Here is a 20,692-nt window from a genome sequence, read left to right as displayed (position 1 = left end):
TGTCACAGCAACCAAAATTATCTTAAAACAAGCTTACCCCAAAATGGTATTAAGCTTACCAGTCATGTCTGACTTTGGGTCCTCTTTCCTTGCTTCCCTGAGTCTTCTGAGATTCCTGTCCTTATTTGCTTTTTTAACATTTAATAATTAAGGTCCCTGGTAGGCATTACCTTTAACCCCATGATTAGTTTGTTAACCACAAAAATATTACACAAAAAATGTATTATGCAAAAAACATTCACGCCTTAAATTGAATGTTTGGCAGCAGGGTTAGGACTAGACCAGAATCTCTAAACAGTCCTAGTGAGGTCTCCTTTGGCTAATAATCCAATCAGCTGATTGTCAGCTGGCTCTAGGACTCTACTGGAGTCCATTTGAGCCCTGATGTGGTCTCGAGGCCAGGCAACAATCAGCTGATTGTCAGGCCCACCAGCTTTCAACTTATTGGTCCATGGGGCACCCAGGATCATGCACTGGCAAATAGGGCCCAATTGGAATCTGATCCCCATCCCAAAATCCTGCATCTTGTCATGTGTGGCAGGAAGCGTGATTTTTGGGATTAGAGATCAGATCCCATGGCATTTTTAAATGAACATCTGTCAGTGGCCTTAATGTAATTGTGCTTTAAATAGGACTTCTGATTTACAGAGACAGACTCCATTGTAAAAACAGTTGAATGTTACTGATTTTTTATAATTAAGCTAATTTTCTTGAACCCTTGATGATGGGTATTTTTATGCTGGTCTGTTCTCCTAGTGTAACCTAGAGGAAGCTATGGTTCCAAAACCAAACTGCTGATAGGTATCATTAGGGATCATTAGGAAACACTCTGACTTCATCCCTTTCCCTTCATTATGTTTACTGGATGGAGAGAGAATTCGTAGGGTAGGAGCAACTATGATGGCTCTCTCCCACCTGTAGAAACATTTTGTTGGGGTAGTTTGTAAGGAATGACATGTGTGCCTCTAATAAATACACAACTAAACTACATTGTGCATATATTAGCTTTTAAGTTTTTTCATTTCTTTCATCTAGTTAGCTCCCTGGTTGATGAAATACGTTGTATTTCTTTAAAGGTTGCCCAGTTTGTCTAAATCTTTCTAAGAATGAGGTATCCAGAACTGTCCAAGAATGAGGTATCATTATTGCAAGTAAAGTCACACTACTGCTTTCTAGAAAAGGCTTGTTACTTTCCAATCCTATGTAAGATAGAAGTTCTACATTTTATTTTACTTGAATTTAAAATGATGCATCCGCCTTTGTTTTTGGAGCTCTTGAAGCAATTAACATGTACAATTGGAAAAATACAAATGAAATGGGCAACGTACATAAAGAACACAATAGCATTTACCGTTAATTATAACAATAACTTTACATTTGAGGTTAGTTGCTTACAAATAGATTAACAACATAAAATATGCAAAGTTTTCTTTTTTCTTTCTAGGAATGAAAGCTTTATTGGCTTTCAGTTCCGTCTCAAGTAATAAAATCATCCACATGCCAGGTGACACTTAAGAATCCATTATTGTAGTCCTTATAGAAAGGGTGATGACCACTTCAGTGATTCGTTAAACCTTTTATTTTCTTGAAAAAAAATATTAATCCAAAGGCTAGAACTAACTATTCTGTCTGTCATCCAAAACCAAATAGATCCATATATATGTCTTTAAATGAATCTGTTTCACTGAACAGGAATAATTTGGGCATAGTGGTAGGTTTAGTTATGTAAATGCAGACAATTTTAACATACCAAAGCCTTTCAAGCTGTTTTTTAGCAGTAATGTGTGTTACTGGCATTCACTCTTCTATTTAATTAGACTTCATTGGACCTTCCATACTCATTGCTAGTGTTGTTAGGAGGCCAACACAGAGGCAGAACACAACTACATGTGGAAACTGGCAGAAAGTAGTAAATCAGTAGGCAGAATGAACAGTGATTGATCGTGATCTTTAGCAATTGTGCTTCAGGACATGTAATAGAAAGAATTAAAAGAGGGTACAAGGGAAATAGGAGATCCAGGCTGGAGATGTATGAACATTAAACATCAGAACTGACAGAATGTACAAGCATTGTAATTGTTTAAAACAGTGTGTTACAGGATGAATTTCAGAATAAGCTGGCCAAGCTATGTTCTCAGAACATGAGGATGAGATTACTATTGCTATTGTATGAATTAACTTTGGCCCTAGATGTATGTAAAAATTGTCTACAAAATAAAACATTTGGTGAATTACAATATAAATAGTTTGGTAAACTTCATGGACAAAGTTAATGTATAAAGAGTCAGCAGTCTGATCATTTTCATTTTTCAAATCAAATCAGCCAGGAGCATTTCTAAACATTATTTTTGAATGTGTACAATTTGAATATACTGGAGCACTAGCTGCTTTTAATTTTTTTATATTTTTTTTTACAGAAAATAAAACCATTTGCTATTTAATAATACAAATGTTGTTTGTATGAGGAAGGAAATCCTGGCCCCTCTGAAATCATTTGGACTTTTGTCATTGCCTTCAATGCAGCTAAGATTTCACCCCATTTAGATCAAGGGCCTTATTGTACAACTGTTTTTTACATGAATTCTCCCACTGACTACAGCAGGTCTGCCCAGGGGCATAAGACCTTGTCTATATTAGGGGATTTGAACTGCTTTATAGCTACAACCATAGATGGCGACTGATGGTTCAGACCTTCTAATATATGTTGTCTTGGCCAACTTTTGCACTTGTTTAGCTGTTTCAGGTTCGTATTAGCTGCACTGGCACAAATGGTAATAATATCAGTATATACCAGTGATGACTACAAAAATACTTGATGCTTTCCAGTACTGATAAGACCTTAGAAGTAGAATCTGGTCTCAAATGTTGGCTGTTAGCACCAAAATCCTTTATTCTAATCAAATAGTTACTTCAAGTGAATATAGCTTTATGTATTAGAAGCCAGTTTGGAGGACACGTGGCAGAAGGGAGGAGGATATCTGTAAATTTCAGGAAAAAGTGCAACTAGTATTTTTTTTTAAAAGCATCCAAATGACTGAAAAGCCATGTTCAAATAAAGGATTAAAGTCTCTTTGTTAATTAGTAATCAGTTAGGAATAGGTAATTGGTTCATCTTTGGGATCTGGCATTATCTACTTTTGTATTCCTTTTAAGCAAAACTGATCTCTGTAGCAATATTTGAAATGGGATTTAGCTAGGACTCATTCACTTTCACATTAGAATAGTTGGCTCATACTGTAGATTACAAAAGCTAACAGAATTTACAACATAGTTGTACATGCAGTAGCTCCATCATACAAATTTCCAGGCTGAAATTGTCAGTTGCTTAACTGACGGGTTAGAAAATGCTCTAGGATGTCTCTTCAGTATTTACGTCCCCCCTTTATTAATATATTTAACTGAACTAAAGGAAAGTTAAAGAGAAATATGTTTAAAAAATTAAATTTTCCTTACAGACCAAGTATCCTTACAGTGCAATTCTCTCTAGTTTTTTAGATTAATTCTGAGACTGGTTAATCAGTTTAAAATAAAATGCTGAAATGTGTTGATTTTTGGTATAATTGCAACATGATGTTAACCACCAATTAAGATACTGAGGCACAACATATAGTAAGGTTATGAAAATATAAAGTATACTTCTGGGACATCATGAAGCATAACCCAACGTTTTAATTTCATAGAATGTAATTAGTTTATAGTAACCATATCCCCAAAGGTTAGCTGAACAGTTTTGTGAAAAATAACTTTATTGCTGTGTATATATTTGTGAAGTATAATATGAACATTGCAAAATGCCAATCACAGGAGGAATACGCCTAGTAAGAAAAACTTGCAGTAATCAGTGTAGCACATTAGAGTCTTGGGAAAACAATAGGGGGCACCGCTAGGCTAATTAGTTTTATAGAGTAAGGTTTCAGAACAGTTAGTTCCATTACAGTATCTTGATGTAATAAATATGATTTGCATACCATTATCCTGGTGCTGTGGTTAAACTGACATACACATTTTTCCCATTCATCTTGTGTTAGGTGTTTAAAAACAGACTCCTATCCTTTGAGTACCCCTGTCTCTACACCAAACCTCTAGGTCAAAGTTGGTTACTGAACTTTGAAACTCCCAGGCTTGAGGGTCATTCCTTGTAGGGGAAGAGTGGCGGTTCTGACTTCTAGTTTTCAGGAAAAGGGTTATATTACACCTTAGTAGAACAATGAACCAGGAGAGATCCATCAAATTCACTACTGTAACCTGCATAGGTTGATCCAGGATTCTAAAAATGTGGGTGTAAGGGCAATGATGCAGGGCTGGCAGCATTTTCCCATTCCCAGCCTCTGCCTTCCCTACTAGGGCAGACAGACTATGTCACAGGAGCAGCAGCTAGGGACTTTTTTGAGTCCTCAAATTAGATTAAAAAACCCCCTTCAGGCTCTCTCAGCTCCTCCTGGCTTCTCAGACATGCTCAGTGCACCCTACCCTCCCAACTCTTGCCTTTTCTACATATGCCTCTGGACCCACTTGCCTTTTTTGTTCCAGCTGCTCCTACCCCTCTTGAGCTGGGGCCATGGGGAGCAGCTGAACAAAAAGCTGAGCTCAGGTGAGGACAGTGGCAGCAGCAAGGTAGTTCTTCCTCCCTGTTCCTGCTCCAGTGCTGGCAAAGGACACCCAGAGTGACCTGGCATATATCTGGTGGAATCTGTTCCTCCTTGCCCCACTGTTGTCCCTGGCTGAACCCTGGGGACAATGGCAGCAGTGGTGGGGAAAGGAGAAGGAGCAGAGGTGCCTCTTAGCACAGAGGGGAAGGGAGAGCATGCTAAGAGTGGGGAGATTCTTACCTTATTCAGGGCCTTAAAAAAAAGCCTTGGCTGCATGCTCCAAAAGGGGATGTAACTGTGCCACCACACCCTCTTTGGGTCCTTTTTTGGCAGCCTGGATATTTGGAAAACTCTGTAACTACTCCTGACATCCTCCAGAACTCCATCTGTCATATATAGCAGATTTAAAGAAGAGTCCAAAGCTGTGCTCATGAGGCTAGTTGGGGACCTTTCAGAAATCCAAAAGAAACTCTTTCTCTTACAATACCCCCTTATCCCTGTTTTGCTACTGGATGCAAATGGGGTCTAATAATAAAGAGTAAGAGAGAAAGACAAGTGAAAAAAATCAATGGTGTTCCTTTGGAGTTTGATGCCCTTATGTAGCTTTATTTTATTATAAGTTAAAGACAAAGTTTAGTCTCTATGGGAAAAGGTCTGCCAGCAGGACTGTTGTCCAGGAAACAGGGGAATCTGTCAGACATCTATTAAAACTCAAGCCAATAGTAGCAATAAGTGATTTACTTTGCATGTGTGCATGTCATCAGCCAGCCCAAATAAAGGCATTTAGGAAACCCCTATTTCAGAGTTGCATCCATTGAGATTGTTTCCCATCTCTGGTAATCTGTTGTGAGGGGCTGAAGTGGGGTCATGTCACACTAGTGAGGTCTGCACTATGGATCTGGCAAGTCGGTGCACACTGAGGAATAACCTGATGTGCGTATTTTATATATAATACTTTGTGAAATGGATACATTTTTTCAGTTAATGCTTGGTATGAATTTAAGAGAATGAAACCACAATTTAATGTGTATTATTTCATTCTGTGTAACATAGAACTGGGCTGTCATGATGAGCCCTGATCCTGTGAAGACTTATTTTTATGCACTGAGTGTAAACTCTGTGAGATCCCTATTGATTTCCAGCCAAATTAAAAAAAAGAGAGAGAGGGAGGGAGAGGAGAAAAGAGACAGAGGGAGATTGCTCTTTTTTGTTGGTAATGTTGATGATATATACTGAACACCAGGTAACATTACATTGCACGTTAGATGAATAGAGAATACGGTTATTTAACAAAAACTCTGACACAGTTATATTTGATGGAAATAAATTCCAGGCTCACATCTCAGACTTTAATGGGGCTAAGCTGATTTACATACCAGCTGAGGTGTAGGTCAGTAGGACCAGCTGAGGATCTGGCTTTCTCCTTCTAAGAGTTAAGAGACTGAGATCCTATAGAAGAAAATAACCCTGCTTTTCCCATGTATTCTGCCCCTGTCCTTTGCTGTTCCACAGTCAAGCAGAATTGTTCTAGCAGCTCTTACAGGCTAGGGACAGACATTCAAAAAGTCAGAGCCTGAATTGATTCAACCTTTGCAGGTTAGTCTAACTTGGCTAGGTTAAACTGGTTTGTAACCACACAAACATGTGGGCATATTCCTGCAGTTGCTCAGGCCAAGAGCTAGGGGCACTGGAGCATGCCCTTGGCTGCAGGGAAGCTGTGCTGGGGGTGACGGGTGGCCAGTTGGGGCCAAACTGGCCAGAGAGGGGTTTCGTTCCCCCTCCCTGTCCAACTGGCAGGGACCTTAGCTGGATCTGTCGGATGCCTCCCCCCACCTTGCTGCTGCAGCCACAGGCCACTGTAGCCACTGAGGGGGCAGGGAGGGGGTTTATTCTCCCCTCTACTCCCATTGCCTGTAGTGGACTGCCTGCCCTGACTGCCACCGAGTGGCAGAATAAGTCGTTTCCTTTCCCCTCCACCAGACACCAGAGGGAGGGGGAGTAACCCTGGTCCCTACTCCCCACAAAGGGCCCTGCTGGCCGGCGTCTGGCCCTGTCAGGAGGGGGCTGGCTGGGGAATGGGCTTCCTGGGCCAGCTTGGAGGTGGTGGCGGGTCCCGAGCCTGGCAGCCATCACCACCTGCCCTGTGCAGCACCCTGATCTGCAGCTGCGTGAGCAACTGTGGGCTAGCTGGGGTGGGTGCTGTTCTGCCCCCCTTGTCTGCACTGCTGTGCTGCGTCATGCCACTGGGGTCGGGGGGCAGGAAGCTTCTGCCCCACCTGTGGAACTACAGCTCCAGCTCCTGGACACCTTGGAAGGCAGAAGGCAAACAGGTGGAAAGCTACCTCGGCACTGTGTGGTATGGCAGGAGCCACAGATGGAGGTGAGGAGAGAAAGCACTGCTGGGAAAGCCGGCTTCCCCTCACCTGCAGCAGTGACTCCCCCTCCCATTTTTACCACTTGGGGAGGTGGTGGAGTAGGGAGCTTCAGCCTCATGCTTTGTGCCCTACATGTGGAGCTCTGGCAGCAGGCCCTGGATTGAAGCCTCCCACCTGGGCACCTTCCGCCTTCCAAGGCATCCTGGAGCTGGAGCTCGGTGCATGGGGCAGAAGCTTCTTTCCCCCCCATCGCAGCAGTGCAGCACAGTGATGGCAGTGACAGCTGCAGATGAGGGAGGCAGAATGGCCCCCTGCCCTAGCCAGCCCTCAGCTGCTTGTACAGCTGCAGCCCAGGGTGATGCACAGGGCAGGGGGCATGGTGGTGGCGGCTGTCGGGCTTGGGGCCCACCACCACTTCTGAGCTGGCCCGGGAAGGCTGCTCCCCAGCCAGCCCACACCTAGCAGGGCCAGACGCCAGCCAGCAGGAGCCCTTGTGGGAAGCAGGGACCAGGGTTATTCCTCCTCCCTCCAGTGTTTGGCAGAGAAGACAGGAGGGTGCTTATTCTGCTGGTTGGCAGCAGTCGGGGCAAGCTGACCTGGCTGCAGTCCCCCAGGGGCAGTGGGAATAGAAGGGAGAATAATCCCCCTCCCTGCCCCCTCAGGGGCCACACTGGCCCACAGCTGCAGCAGTGAGGGCAGGGGGGAGCGCCTGGCAGACCCAGCTCGAGTACCTGCTGGTGGGACAGGGAGTGGGGAATGAAACCCCTCTCTGGCCAGACCCCTGACCCTGCCCATCCCTGCATGTCCCTGCTCTGGCTGGGGAGCAGAGGGGCGGGGCAAGCCCTACTGGACTGGAGCGGAGAGCCCAGCCCAGGGAGCATGCCAGGATGCTGAGAGACTCCGGTTTAAGTTAAACCAGGAAGGGGTCTGGGACAGACATTGCATAAACCAGTTTGAGCCAAATCAATTAAGTCTAATACTACATTCAACCAGGTTTATCTCAGACTGGTTTTTGCCATTTTCAAGCTGGTTTACGTGCACTGAATGTCTGTTCTGTTACAGGTTTAAACCAGTTTCTGATCACTTAAGCTGGTTAATGTGTAATATCTGTCCCTAGCCACAAGGTTTAATTATACATTTTCTAGCAGAACCCCCAACAAGTATAGCAAGCTAAATACAGCAGCATTTGGTTACTCTCAGGTTAGTTGGATATGTACAAACAATCCTTTTGTATTGTATGTGTGTTGTGTTTCTCTCCAGTTCTGTGATGAAAGCAATATCCTTTGAATATCTTTTGATTATCAGGGCACATCCTCAGAAGCTAGGTCTCCTTCCCTCAAGGAATTCTCACAACTACTCACTTTCTTCTTGCCTAACTTGAAGTTTGTCAGAATAAAAACCCTAGCCTCATTGCCACATCGTGCAGTGATTTTTTATATACCAGTATGTTAGGCGTCAGTGCAGCAAGCAGGGTAAATTATCCCCAGTTGATCCCAGTTCCCTGCATGAGTATGGTTGGCTGCTTATAAGCAGCAGCCCTCCAGTGCTCATCAGGCTTCTCAACAGGATAGATTTTTTTCTTTTGATTAGCTTTGGGCAACTGACCCCTTGTTCTTAATTTTCTGGTTCCCACCTTTTATGTGTGGTTTTCCAGTTCCTGGGTCCTGCTTGTTTGTCCCTGGTTTCTTGTTCCCAGGCCTGATGGCTTCATCCCTGTTCCTGGTTTGTGCCTGCTGACTTGTAGCTTCAGAATCTGGCTTTGTACTTCCAGACTGCCTTGCTGGTTCCTTAACCCCTTGTACTTCCAGACTCCAGTTCAGACCTTTGAGAGCTAGTTCTTGACTTGTAGCTTAGCTTGCTAATTGTCCAGGTCCCAGTTCCATGCAGCTATAACTGCCTGGTCCAGATGCCCCTGGGTCCAGGCTGCATCCCTGCCTCCTATTCCTAACTTTCCCTTGGCTTTTTGATTTTACCCAAGGTCACCACATCTTAGTTCCTTAGATTCTTTGGCCTCTAGATTGCTTGCTTCTTTCCCCTGACTGTAACTGGGTCCCTAGCTTCCCTGACCTTGTTGTTTCCTGATCTGTTGCTTGTGACCCTTTAGGACCCAGCCCCAACCACCTATGTCCCAACTGTAGCCCTGACACAGTATATCCCGGATAGCTCCCTAGATGTCTCCCAGTCTCTTTCTTTATATGTGTATTTAGAATTAGTTCAGAAAATTCAGTAATATAACACTGGCTTAAAAATATTATGCCTAACAGCAAGGACAGAAAACATGTAGCCAGTAAGACACAGGTGGCCAATTATTTAGGCTGGAGGGCCACTTAGGAAATTTTGGTCAGCTCTTGTAGGCTAGGGTGGGGGGTGAGGGGCAATTGGGCCTATCTGGCCTCACATCCATCTGCCCTGCATCCACCACTTGGAGCACTGGCTGGAGCAGGTGGGTGAGATCTCCATGGAGAATGGCCCAGGACTTCTGCAGCTGAGTGGATGGGATGGGGCTGCAAGCAGGTGGGCAGGAAGCAGTGGGTGGGGCCAGGGCCAGGGCCAGGATCACGGGGCAGTGCCAGCACAGGGCTGGGGCTGGAACAGAGCCACAATCTGCTCCCTGCACATCCCTGAGACAGATGCTAGTTCCCCTGCTGTCACAGGGATGTGTGGGGAATGTATTGTGGCTTTGCCATAGCCCTGGTCCCACACTGCACCTGGTTCACACCATGGCTGCTTGCAGCTTGGCAGTGCAGGGCAGCCCCAATGGATTGTGACCAGTCCAATCCAGGAGTGGGGTGGAACATATGCTCGTGACCCAGCCCCCACTACTCCTGCCCCAGCACAGGTGTGCACAGGCAGTCCCAGTGCGGCATGGCCCGGCTGCGTGGGGCATCCTAATGCAGTCACGATCCATTAGGGTTGCCCTGCACTGCTAAGATGCAAGCTGCTACAGTGCAAACCAAGTGCAGTGAGGGGCAGTGTGGAGCTGGGGTCAGAACCTGGGCCCAGGGCAGAGCCGCAAACTGCTCCCTGCCTGTCCCTGGAATGGGTGCTGTTTTGGATAGAATCCCTTGGCAGGCCAAATCAGGCCTGTGGGCCATATTTTGCCACTCCTGTAATAAAATGTCCTCCTGTTTTCACTCTTTTCTTTCATATTTTCTTATAATTCATGGCCTCATTTGTGACCTTGAGCTTGTTAGGATTGAGACTGCATGAAATACCACATTTACTTGCATACTAAATACACCTTTCCCCTAGAAGATTAGCCCCCCAAAACTGGGCTGTATGTTTTAAGCAAGAAAACTGGTTTTCATGCCAGAACAGAAAAATGGGGGTGCTGGAATGGCTTCTTAGGGGCTGGCTCTATGCTGGAGTCTGAGCTGCTTGTATTCTGCAATGGTTGTGACGGTGTTAAAGCATTCCCTGCAAGGAGAGAGTGAGTGTCACTGAAGGGTAGACTTCATTCCTGCTTCATGCAGCCAGCATTCAACCATGACTCTCAAAAAATCTTTTCTTTGTTTTGCCTTCCAAAAACAAGGTGCATGTCTCATAGGGGGCTGTGTGGGATGCAAACAGTTCTTTCTAATATCTTCTTTCTAGATATTAATACAATATATTTGATTTTGAACAGCCAAAGGCTGAGCTATATGCATAGATAAGTCCATGCCTGTGCAGTTCCCAAGCTTCTAAATGCATAAAAAACCAAAAGATGATGTGCCTATAAATCCTCTATCTTCTCTGTCTAGGTTTAAATATTTTCAAAATGATACATATATGAAACGGTCATCCCCATCTGAAAACTACAGTGTGGATTTAACTAGACAGGATTTCAATGGACTAGTAACCATTCAGTCTGTGTAATTTGTGTCATTGCTATTGTCTGTTAAAAGAAGCATTTTTCATATTGTCTGGCAGCTAATTTTTTAGCTCCAGGTCACTTATTGTCAGGGGTCTGCTTCTGTTTCATACCATCACCTGTTTTGTCCCATTGCCCATCTCTTCACCCTGATATTGAAATCTTTAAATGTAGATGCATAAAACAGAGGACTATGATAATGTGAGCCATATTTTCTTATATGATTGAAGCTGGATCATGGGTGGGCAATTTCTTTTGTACATTGAGTACCTGTTTAATTGACAAGATTTTTACTCAACCTTTTATTTTTTTTAATGTGTGTGTTTTATTGTAAAGATAGTTAACTGGGTTTTCATCTTTAAATCTACACATATCTTCACCATGCTCAGGAGAGTGATTAAAACATAGGGAGATATTTAAAAAAAGCTGTCATCTCCTATTTAAAAGTATACTTTGAAGAACTCTGTGAAGCTCATTCATTAGAGAAATTCGTTGATCGCATTTCAACCTTCTGTGAATTTCTTTCCTTGAATATGACATTGAAGTGGAAGATAACTTTTTTCCTTTTTTTTTTTTCCCTTAGATCATGAACAACGCCTACATTGTGTCAGTGCATCTGTCCTATGCAAATCCTTCAGTAAGGAATCTGCTTTCCACCTTCCACTCAAGCAGACACAAGGTACTAGTTTCCTGTTTATACTACATGTTTCTACAAGGTGTCATGTTTTGCAGTCCTTGAAGTATATATGTAAAGAATTTTTGTATTCTCATGTATTGAGTTTGACTCTAGGTACCAGGAATTGGACCCAAGCCAATTATACTAAAGAATCATCCATGTCCCTGGTAATAGACCATGACAATTGTACAGTGCTTTATGTGGCAGAAACAGACATTCCTTTCTCTCCCCCTACAATAATTTTCTACCTGGAAACAGGAGCTTTAATTATCATATTTTGGCAAGATATTTCTACAAATGTCATTGATATTGATGTGTAAAGAAAATTAAATTACACACCAATCAAAAGTAGCAAAATATGGCATCAATATGATATCCAGAAAAGTTTCACAAAAATACCTTCAACTTGATTCTACTGAGGGGATGCTTTGAATGGATGAGTATAAATTAAAATGAACAAAACTACATTGTGAGACTCAAAACTCTGTGAGTTACTGGATAGGGAAGCATCAACTTACTCAGAGATCCCACAATGAAATATAAACTGAAGAGATTTTGTTAATAAACCCACATTAATCATAACATATATTTATGGAGTAAATGCAGATCAGGATACTTGAGAAAGTAATGACATCTCCATATACCTGAAAAGTTATTAGTTTAGTATTTTGGTAGTGTAAGTGTGATGTTGCAGCTGTGACTATGTGGTCCAGAAATTATGCTAGCGCAAGAATTTATTAGTTCAGTATCTTTTATTGTACCAACTATGTAGTTGGGATGAAGTTAGACAAGCTTTGAATGTTGTGCTTTCTGTGATCAGAAACCTAATGAAGAATGTCTTGCATTTGAAAGCCTGTCTCTACATGTGCAGATAAAGGCACAATGGGATCTAATGCATGATCCACACAGACATGCCTGCTACCATGTCACAAGTGTGTGGCAGAAGGCACAATTGTGGGATAGTGCATTAGATCTTCTCGTACAGGCTAGGAGCAAGCTCTCTCAGCTGGGAGCCCCCTCAGCTGAGGGACTCCCAGCCATGGGGACACCACATGCATGGCTAGGACTGGGAAATGCAGTAACTGTCATCTCCCAGCCTCATTAGCTGTATGAAACCCCTGAGGCCGGAAGATCACAGCAACAGCATTCTCTCATTCCTGGGGGTTTCATGCACCCCCCAAGGCTGGGAGATCACAGTAGTCATGATTTCACAGCCCCAGTGGCTTCATGCACCCCTGAGGCTGGAATGCTGGGGCTGCTGTGACCCCCAAACCCCAGGGGCTTCACACACCCCTGGGGCTGCAAGATCACAGCCATCCCCCACAGCTGCTGGGATCCAGCTGGGTCCCAGGACCAGGATGCACACTGCCAGAAACCAGCACCCACAGCTGCCGGACTCTGGGTCCTGGCAACTCCGGGGCTCTGCTAGGACCCAGAACTGGCAGCTGCAGGGGCTAGGAGTACCCTTACTTTTGGGACTCCCAGCCCGAGCTGAGCATGGCACACTTCTGTGGCTGGTAGCCCCGTGTGAGCCAGGGGTTTCATACACCCCCCCAAGCCTTGGGGATCATGGCAGCTGCAATCCCCAGGGCTTGGGGATTTCATGCTGGCCCAGTGCACTGCTGCAACTGGAAGCCCTGTTAGCCGAGGGGTCTTTCAGCCTCAGGAGAGACCCTGCTATCCGTGAACATTAGTATTTGATAGCAACTACCTATAAATCATAAAATCATAGAAGTAGGGTCAGAAGGGACCTTATAGATCTTCAAGTCCGACCCCCTGGCAGGGCAGGAGAAAAAAACTGGGCTCAAATGATCCCAGCTAGGTAGGCATCAAACCTCCTCTTAAAGACCCTCAGGGTAGGAGCCATCACCACTTCCCTTGGAAGTTGGTTCCAGATCCTAGCCGCCCTAACTGTGAAGTAGTTCGTGCGGATGTCTAATCTAAACCTACTTTCCAACAACCTGTGGCCGTTATTCCTTGTTATGCCGGGGGGGCTAGGGGAAACAAGGTCTTTCCCAAACCCTTCTGGTTCCCCCCTGGTGAGTTTATAGACTGTCACCAGGTCCCCCCTCAGCCTTCTCTTGTGAAGGCTGAACAGGTTCAGGTCCCGCAGTCTCTCATTGTAGGGTCTGCCCTGTAGTCCCCAGATCATGCGGGTAGTCCCCGGATCATGCGCATAAAGTTAGTATACATTTTCAAGGACTAATTTTAGAGCTTGTTGGAGCTTTTTATTGTGTGATAGCTATTTTGCATGTGTATAAGTAACTGTTCAATTAACTGGTTAATTATGCAGTACCTTTAACATTTATAGGGGACCTCATTCCCTGTTAGAGCCATCAAGGAAGAAGGGAATAGTTGCTCATCTAAACCCCTTTCTAATGCATCCCTTGAAAAGCCATAAAACAATATTGTTTGAATAAGTGAAACGATCGCTTCTTGTGTAAAGCTTGATACCAAACTTAACAGTATGCAGATTCAAATTTTAAAATATATGGCATATATATTAGAAATGTAAAAAAGAGAAATTATTACTTATACAGCATCAAGAGTGACAAGTTACTGAATCAGACTGATGAGTAGAGATAAAGTACTGTATAAATTAAGATTCTGATAACTGATGTCCTATATATCTATCTTAATGTCATTTAGTCTTAACCACTTACCTGAAGTAGCAAAAGATTAGGTATACTTTAAGAACTGGAATAGATAAAAGATTAGGCATACTTTAAGAACTGGAATAGATAACTGAGCTATGACTATCATAGCCCTAGTATATAGATTCTGATTCCCGGGCGTTTCCCTTTGGCTTTACAGCCCAAATTAAAAGAAAGATATTGATCTGTTTTAGCCATGTTAAGTATCTTGATTGCTGCTGATCCTTTCTTCCCTTTTTAATGATGCCAGTGTGGATAACTCTTTTTTGTTTTTTTTGTCAGTGTTTTGTCACCCTAAATACATTGTATTTGTTTGTTAATTTTCCCAAGTTCTTGCAAAGCAGAACATATTTATAAATAAAAGTATGAACAAGAAAAAACATTTCCAGAAAGGCTGCATGCTATTTAAATCAAATTTTAAATATTAAAATTACATGTGTCCACTGAATCCATTTACAGCTAATTATATTTTTTCGTTTATTTATAAGCGACTGTTTGGTGCTCATTAGTGTATTTTAATGCAGACTTTTTTTATCTTAGGAAACATCTACTCTACAGTCAGGTATGATTTCAGATAGTTCAATTTTTGCTACTCATTCCATCTAGAAAATGAAGTACATTTTTATCCTTCTTTCTCATATTTTTCCTACAGGGTCAAACTATAAAGATCTATTAGATTTAGTCTTTCTTTACTCGTTTGCATCTGGATCTCACTCAAAATAATATCATATCTATATCTATTTTGATAGATAGATAGATAGATAGATAGATAGATAGATAGATAGATAGATAGATACTGTGTTTCTTTTGAGAGTGGTTCCAAAGGCACTGAAAGATAATAGAGGTAATAAACTTGGCTTCCCAGCCCTTCTTCAGTTGCTAAGAAGACATTCTTCTCATTCATTGCATTTTCACTGTCAGGAAATGACTACAAGTGTTAGAAAAAAAGAGATGTAGAAGTCTATTCTCCTTTCCAGCAAACTTCTTTGTATGCTGGCTGCAAATTCTTACCTCTTTTCTCCTCTGCATTTTGTATTACATTCTGTTACACAGACTCCAGCAAGTAGGTTTCCTACTGAATTTTGGTCCAATCCTTTTGACTATTAGAAATGGTTTTAAAACTTACAATTCATATTAGTGCTCCCATAAGGAAGCAGTCAGTATTCACATAATGAATCCCACAGGCAGTGGTCCTTTAAGCAATAAAAAACCTAAATGTAAAACAAGAGCAAAATAGCAATAATAATATCTGTTACTTAATACTCTAATTTCAAACTGTGAAACAGCTTTGTACTTCAAGCAGCTATTTTTGTCCTCAATTTATTGTCCAAACTTGGAAACTCTTACTGTATCCTCCAAAGAATTTTCTAAAGAATCTGCTAAAATTGGGGTGCAGCTGGGCACAAGGACCACAGAGATGCACACATGTGGTTGTAACAAAAGTAAATGCCTTGTACAGATAGTAAGCCACTACTTCCATGTGCAGCAGTAACTAGTGATAGCTCTCTGAAAGTCTTTTAACACAGCAGTCAGCAGTCTACAGTCCATGGACTAGCTGTGGCCTGTGGAGCAATGGATCCAGCCCCAAGACATGAGGTTTTGGTGGCATTTGTTATCTGGGGTGTTGACTGCGGGTACGCTCTCCTTGCCACCTCAAGGAGAAAAGCCAGTGGCAGCTGGGTCCAAGCACCTGCCCTCCTGCCCTGACTTGAACTGGCTTCCTCAGGCCCTAAGCCTATGTTCTAACATAGCACTCCTTCTTTAACTTCAGATATAATTGTTAATATTAAAAGCTTCTGGAGAGCATAGCTCATTGAATCTCTGAGCCAGTTAAAGGTTTCTTTGGCTCATATTTAGTTGGTTAATTTAATAATATAGAGCCTGATCTAGAGCTAACTGTTCTTATTAGAAAACTTCTTATTGACTTTAGTCCACTTTGGAACAAGCCCACACTCTATGTCTTTCTTCTCTGGAAGAATGGGCCATTTTCATCTTGTCTTTACCTCCTAGTTCACTCTTCCTCTTCCTTATTTTTTAATCCAGATTTATTTTTACTTTCACCTGATATTAGTATTTTGTGGGCTTTTCCTTCAGCTGCTTTGTTTAGTTTAGGTTTGGTCTTTTTCCACTTTTGGTCATTTCCTACTTTTCAGCAGCTTTTAGTTAACAATTGATAGTTTGGCAGGGCCAAGGGAGAAGGGAGGCTGCCTAGGATTGGACTCTGCTGAGAGCAGGGGGACCTAAGGAGCAGTCACCTACCACCTACTACCTGACAGGTTCACATCTGAGGCAACTTTGAAGAAGTTTCAAGCTGACTTAGCACTTTGTTGTCCTACAAAATAACTCTTGGCATGTGTTTTTCTTTCTATCCATGACTTTTGTTTTATTCTGTATGTCAGAGTTTTTCTGATTAGCTAATATACTAATTAGACTGTTGACAGTTTTCTATAGGGTCTTGAAAGTTCATGAAGGCAGGGTTTTGAGTATGATCTAATGGTTGGACTGTCTATAGGTTGGTTAATAATTGTGTGTGATGCTTAACTTGAGTTCATTTAGGTGCAATATATGTAAATTGTACTTATTCATCTAGGGGTTTTTACTGTGACTCTGTAGGTGGTTTTAAGCAGGGCCTAATCTTAGAGGTAGGTACTGTGTTTGGGTTGAGGAAAGCAAAGTGATCGCGCACTGTAGAGGAGTTTCTCATACTTCTTTTTTCTTTTCTAGTACTTTTTTCTCCTTACTATCTACTTGTTCTCCTTACTATCTATATTTATAGTACTATATTTTTAAGTATCTTTTAGCCCAAAATAATAGAAAATTAGGAAAGAAAAACATAAGAGATAATTTCCCTCCCCGCAACAGGGCACACCCAAATTGCTATTGCGTGAACTACATGGTTTCAGCATTGTTGAGAACTCTTATTATTTGGATATGCCTCCAGAGCTTTCTTAGTAAAGTTGAATTTGCAAACTTGCCATCCTTCCTATTCCTTTTGTGCCTTCAATTTTGTACATGCATATTATATAAACATTATATAACATTGGCATTTATAGGCCTTGTTGCACATTATTTTTAGATAGCTCCTGAAGCTTTTAATCCCTGGATGGTTCACACATTAACACTTGACACTAGTTTTAAGCATGCTTTAAGTAGTGTAAAGTTACCTCATGCCAGGACTATTTTATCTCTGATTCACGTTACCCACCTTGTTCCATTAATGTGTGGTCCCTCCCCACAGATGAGCTGCCCAAGTTGCAGTCCTTCAGCATCCCAGGATGCAGTGACCTTTCCCTCACCCTTCTGTTCTGTGTGCACAAAGTGTCTGCCCCCTAAACTCTACTGCCCAGGGGTGGTTCTGCCACCAGGCCAACTTCCCTTCCTGTTCCCAGGTGTGACCTTCCTACCCCCAAGGGTTTAACCCTATGCCAACAGCCTGCAGAGCACATGCAAGGGTCTTCAAGAGGAGAGTGGGCAAGCACCTAACTGGGGTCATCTGACACCAGTGCTCTTTCCTGCCCAGGGCAGGGGGTCAGACTCAAGGACCTACTGAGGTCCCTTCCGACCCTAACATCTATGAATCTAACATCTATGCAGCCAGCCAGGTTGCGGGCCATGAACAGGTCCAGCGGTGCAGGGTGCTGAGAGGGATTATGTAGATTTATTAGAAAAAACAGACTTCCAAGATATAACTATTTCACAGATATAGGATAGATTATTCAGTCAATTTCAGCAGTTAATGAATGCCCAAAGCATCAGTTCAGTGCATTAAAACTATGCAAATCCTTCTCTGGAGAGGTTATTATTTCACATACCTTAGTGTCTTCTGTTTTTCCACACAAAGAAACCAAGTAATCAGTTATTCCAATATGGTTTAGAATTTGAGATTATTCTAATTTCAATAGAAAAGTTCATCAATTCTAAATTAGAATAACCTATTGCTGCTGATCTATGTAATAGCAACCGTGGACAAATACACTGACTCAAAATAAGCCCTTGAATTATGTAGAATTATCATTTTTTCTTATTTACTGATTTTATTTTTAGACATGGCATATATTTACACTAAATCTATCAAGAGCACTGATGAAACAGGTTGGTTTTGTCCTGTAATGAATCAGTTAGTCTTGATGAATACTAGCCATGATGAATTATTGACATTCTTATCTTCTGAAGGTTACAGAAAATATCTACAATATCAGCAAAATCACATTGTTATTAAGTGCCTTCCAGAGGAAGGCCAGTTGGATCAGAATATACATGCTGTCTCCCGTGCTGCATCTGTATTGTTGCATTGATTTAACATTTCATTGTTTCTTATATTAAATGCTTTAATATCTTCAAGTCTAAAACTTTTCCCTCTGGAACCCTCATTGATTTTTGAGTTGAATATTTTTCAGGTCACTATATTAGACACTACCACCTCTTTTATCATTTTATGATATTTATTTAAAATAAAAGTTTCCCTGTCTTAAGGGTAAAGAAGTAGAAAGAAAAACATATACAAAGTCTAGGTAGTCTTATTCCCAAAACTTAAGGGCTATGTACCCTAGGTCTCAATGAAAGTCTATCTTTCACTTTTGAACAATGGAACTTAGGCCCCAAAGGTACTTTTGAAAATCTAACCTTAACCCTATTACTGGATTATTAGCAAGGATACAAATCCAGAAGAGAAGATTCACTTTCTGCACAAAATGGAGGCAATAAACCCTGGAGTTTATTCTAGGAAGGGGTGATTATTTTGCTTTGATTTTATCTTTAGTTTATTATTTTCTAGTTTTGGCTGAGGAGGAGCTATTAATTTAATTTAACCTTATCTCATCTTTTATGTAATTGTACTGTTAACTGATGGAGTTACTGACCATCTTTTATAGCATAAGTACTAGGAGACACTATGCAAACTGAGCTTTCAATCTTAACATTTTCCTGTATGACATTTGAGTGCTTGATTTCTCAAGTACAGGGCTGACTATTTTGCATTCATTTATAGAATCATAGAAAATGAGGGTTGGAAGGGACCTCAGGAGGTCATCTAGTCCAACCCCCAGCTCAAAGCAGGACCAGCCCCATTATAACATCCCAGCTAAGGCTTTGTCTACCTCAGTCTTAAAAACATCTAAGGATGGAGATTTCACAGCCTCTTTGCATAGCCTGTTCCAGTGCTTTACTACCCTCCTACTAAGAAGGTTTTTCCTAATATCTAACCTAAACTTCCTTTGCTGTGAATTTTCTTGAGGCTTTTTTTATAAAAATGCTTTTTATTGATTTTTTTTCCCTTTAGCAAAAAAAGTATAACCTATTACACTGAAATGAAGAATGGATAGCAAATACAAGGACAAAAGTTAAGCAAAGGTCAAATCTTTCTATGGTATTCACAGACAAAGATTCTTGTCCAAAATAGAAACATAATTGTGTGCAATACAGTGGCTCAGTTATTAAATTCAATGTAAATGTAAGTCTTATCTTAAATAGGCCCACAAAATTTCTCCTGTTCAGGACTTGAATTGAAGCACCATAAGGAGAAAAAACAATGAGAGCATTGTGTCCCAACTTTCTTCGTTTCCAACAAAATAGATATTTCTTATGGCCAATATGATGTATTTTATTAGTATTGTTTAATTTATATAACAGTATTTCCTAGAAGTCTGCATAATGGCCAGTGGCCTTTTTTTTATAAAAATGCTTTTTACAGCATTGCTGTGAACAGCCCTTCACTGTTGTATTCTTACTCTATGTAGAATCTTCTGAGAATTTTTCTGAAAAGATCAAAGAAATCTGTACTGAGTATGTGCAAACCGATATTTCGAGTCTTAAATTTTGGCCAAATTTGGATGGAGGTGGAAGATAGGAGGTGGAATATAGCGTATCCACAACACAAGGGCTGGTCTCACTGCATCTTGTGCACCCACTTTAAAGTATAGGTGTCCTAGAGTATTTTTACAAAATAGTTACCAGAATTGTTAATACAGGCAAAACATATCATCATCATTGGCCTTCTCTCAGGTATCTGGCAGATGCACAAGCAAAGGCACCATGGGATCTGATGCATTATCCCCACAATCAAACTTCCTGCCATGCCACGTGTGACGTCTGTAGGTATTATAGGGCTTGTTAGTACTGCGCTGAGCTTGTCTGCCTACAGGTGGCAACAGGGTAGCCCTTGGCTCTGGATCACCTGGTCTGCCAGGAAGTGGATCTTATGTTTTCTCATCTGCCACGACTTTGATGACTTGTATATTCCTGGGAGGCAATGCCCACAGTGATCCTGCCTGGTCCTGATCCCTGTCTCTTCTGTGGGGCTCCAAACCTCCCCTTTACCTCAGCCTAGCCTCTCCAGATGCTGTTTACAATATTCTTCCACAGCCAGGTTGCAGTGCTGCCTGTTATAAACTTATTTGCCCCCCAGGGCAAATTTGTTCTAATGCCTCTTTTGGGCACACCCTTTCAGGGGCCAATCTTGGCCTGTGCTCAAAAAAAAAAAACAGCAAAAGAAATCACAGAAAACCCCGGCTGCTTCTCAGCCTTCTTATCAGGCTCTGGCAATGTCCCTT

At 42.0% G+C, this 20,692-nt stretch overlaps 1 protein-coding gene across 1 annotated transcript in view; it reads left to right on the top strand.

The window, feature by feature from the left end:
• The window catches only part of LOC109302302 (cilia- and flagella-associated protein 47-like), a 536,681-nt gene that overhangs the window by 358,419 nt on the left and 157,570 nt on the right, over positions 1 to 20,692 (top strand). The window contains exon 13 of the mRNA XM_019523864.1: positions 11,398 to 11,493. Coding sequence (XP_019379409.1) covers positions 11,398 to 11,493 — 96 coding nt within the window. The remainder of the gene's footprint in view (positions 1 to 11,397; positions 11,494 to 20,692) is intronic.

Source organism: Gavialis gangeticus, unplaced genomic scaffold (assembly GCF_001723915.1).
Source record: "Gavialis gangeticus isolate Ggan-Ray unplaced genomic scaffold, GavGan_comp1, whole genome shotgun sequence".
NCBI classification, from domain to species: Eukaryota; Metazoa; Chordata; order Crocodylia; family Gavialidae; genus Gavialis; species Gavialis gangeticus.
This window is presented reverse-complemented; position numbering and strand designations above follow the sequence as displayed.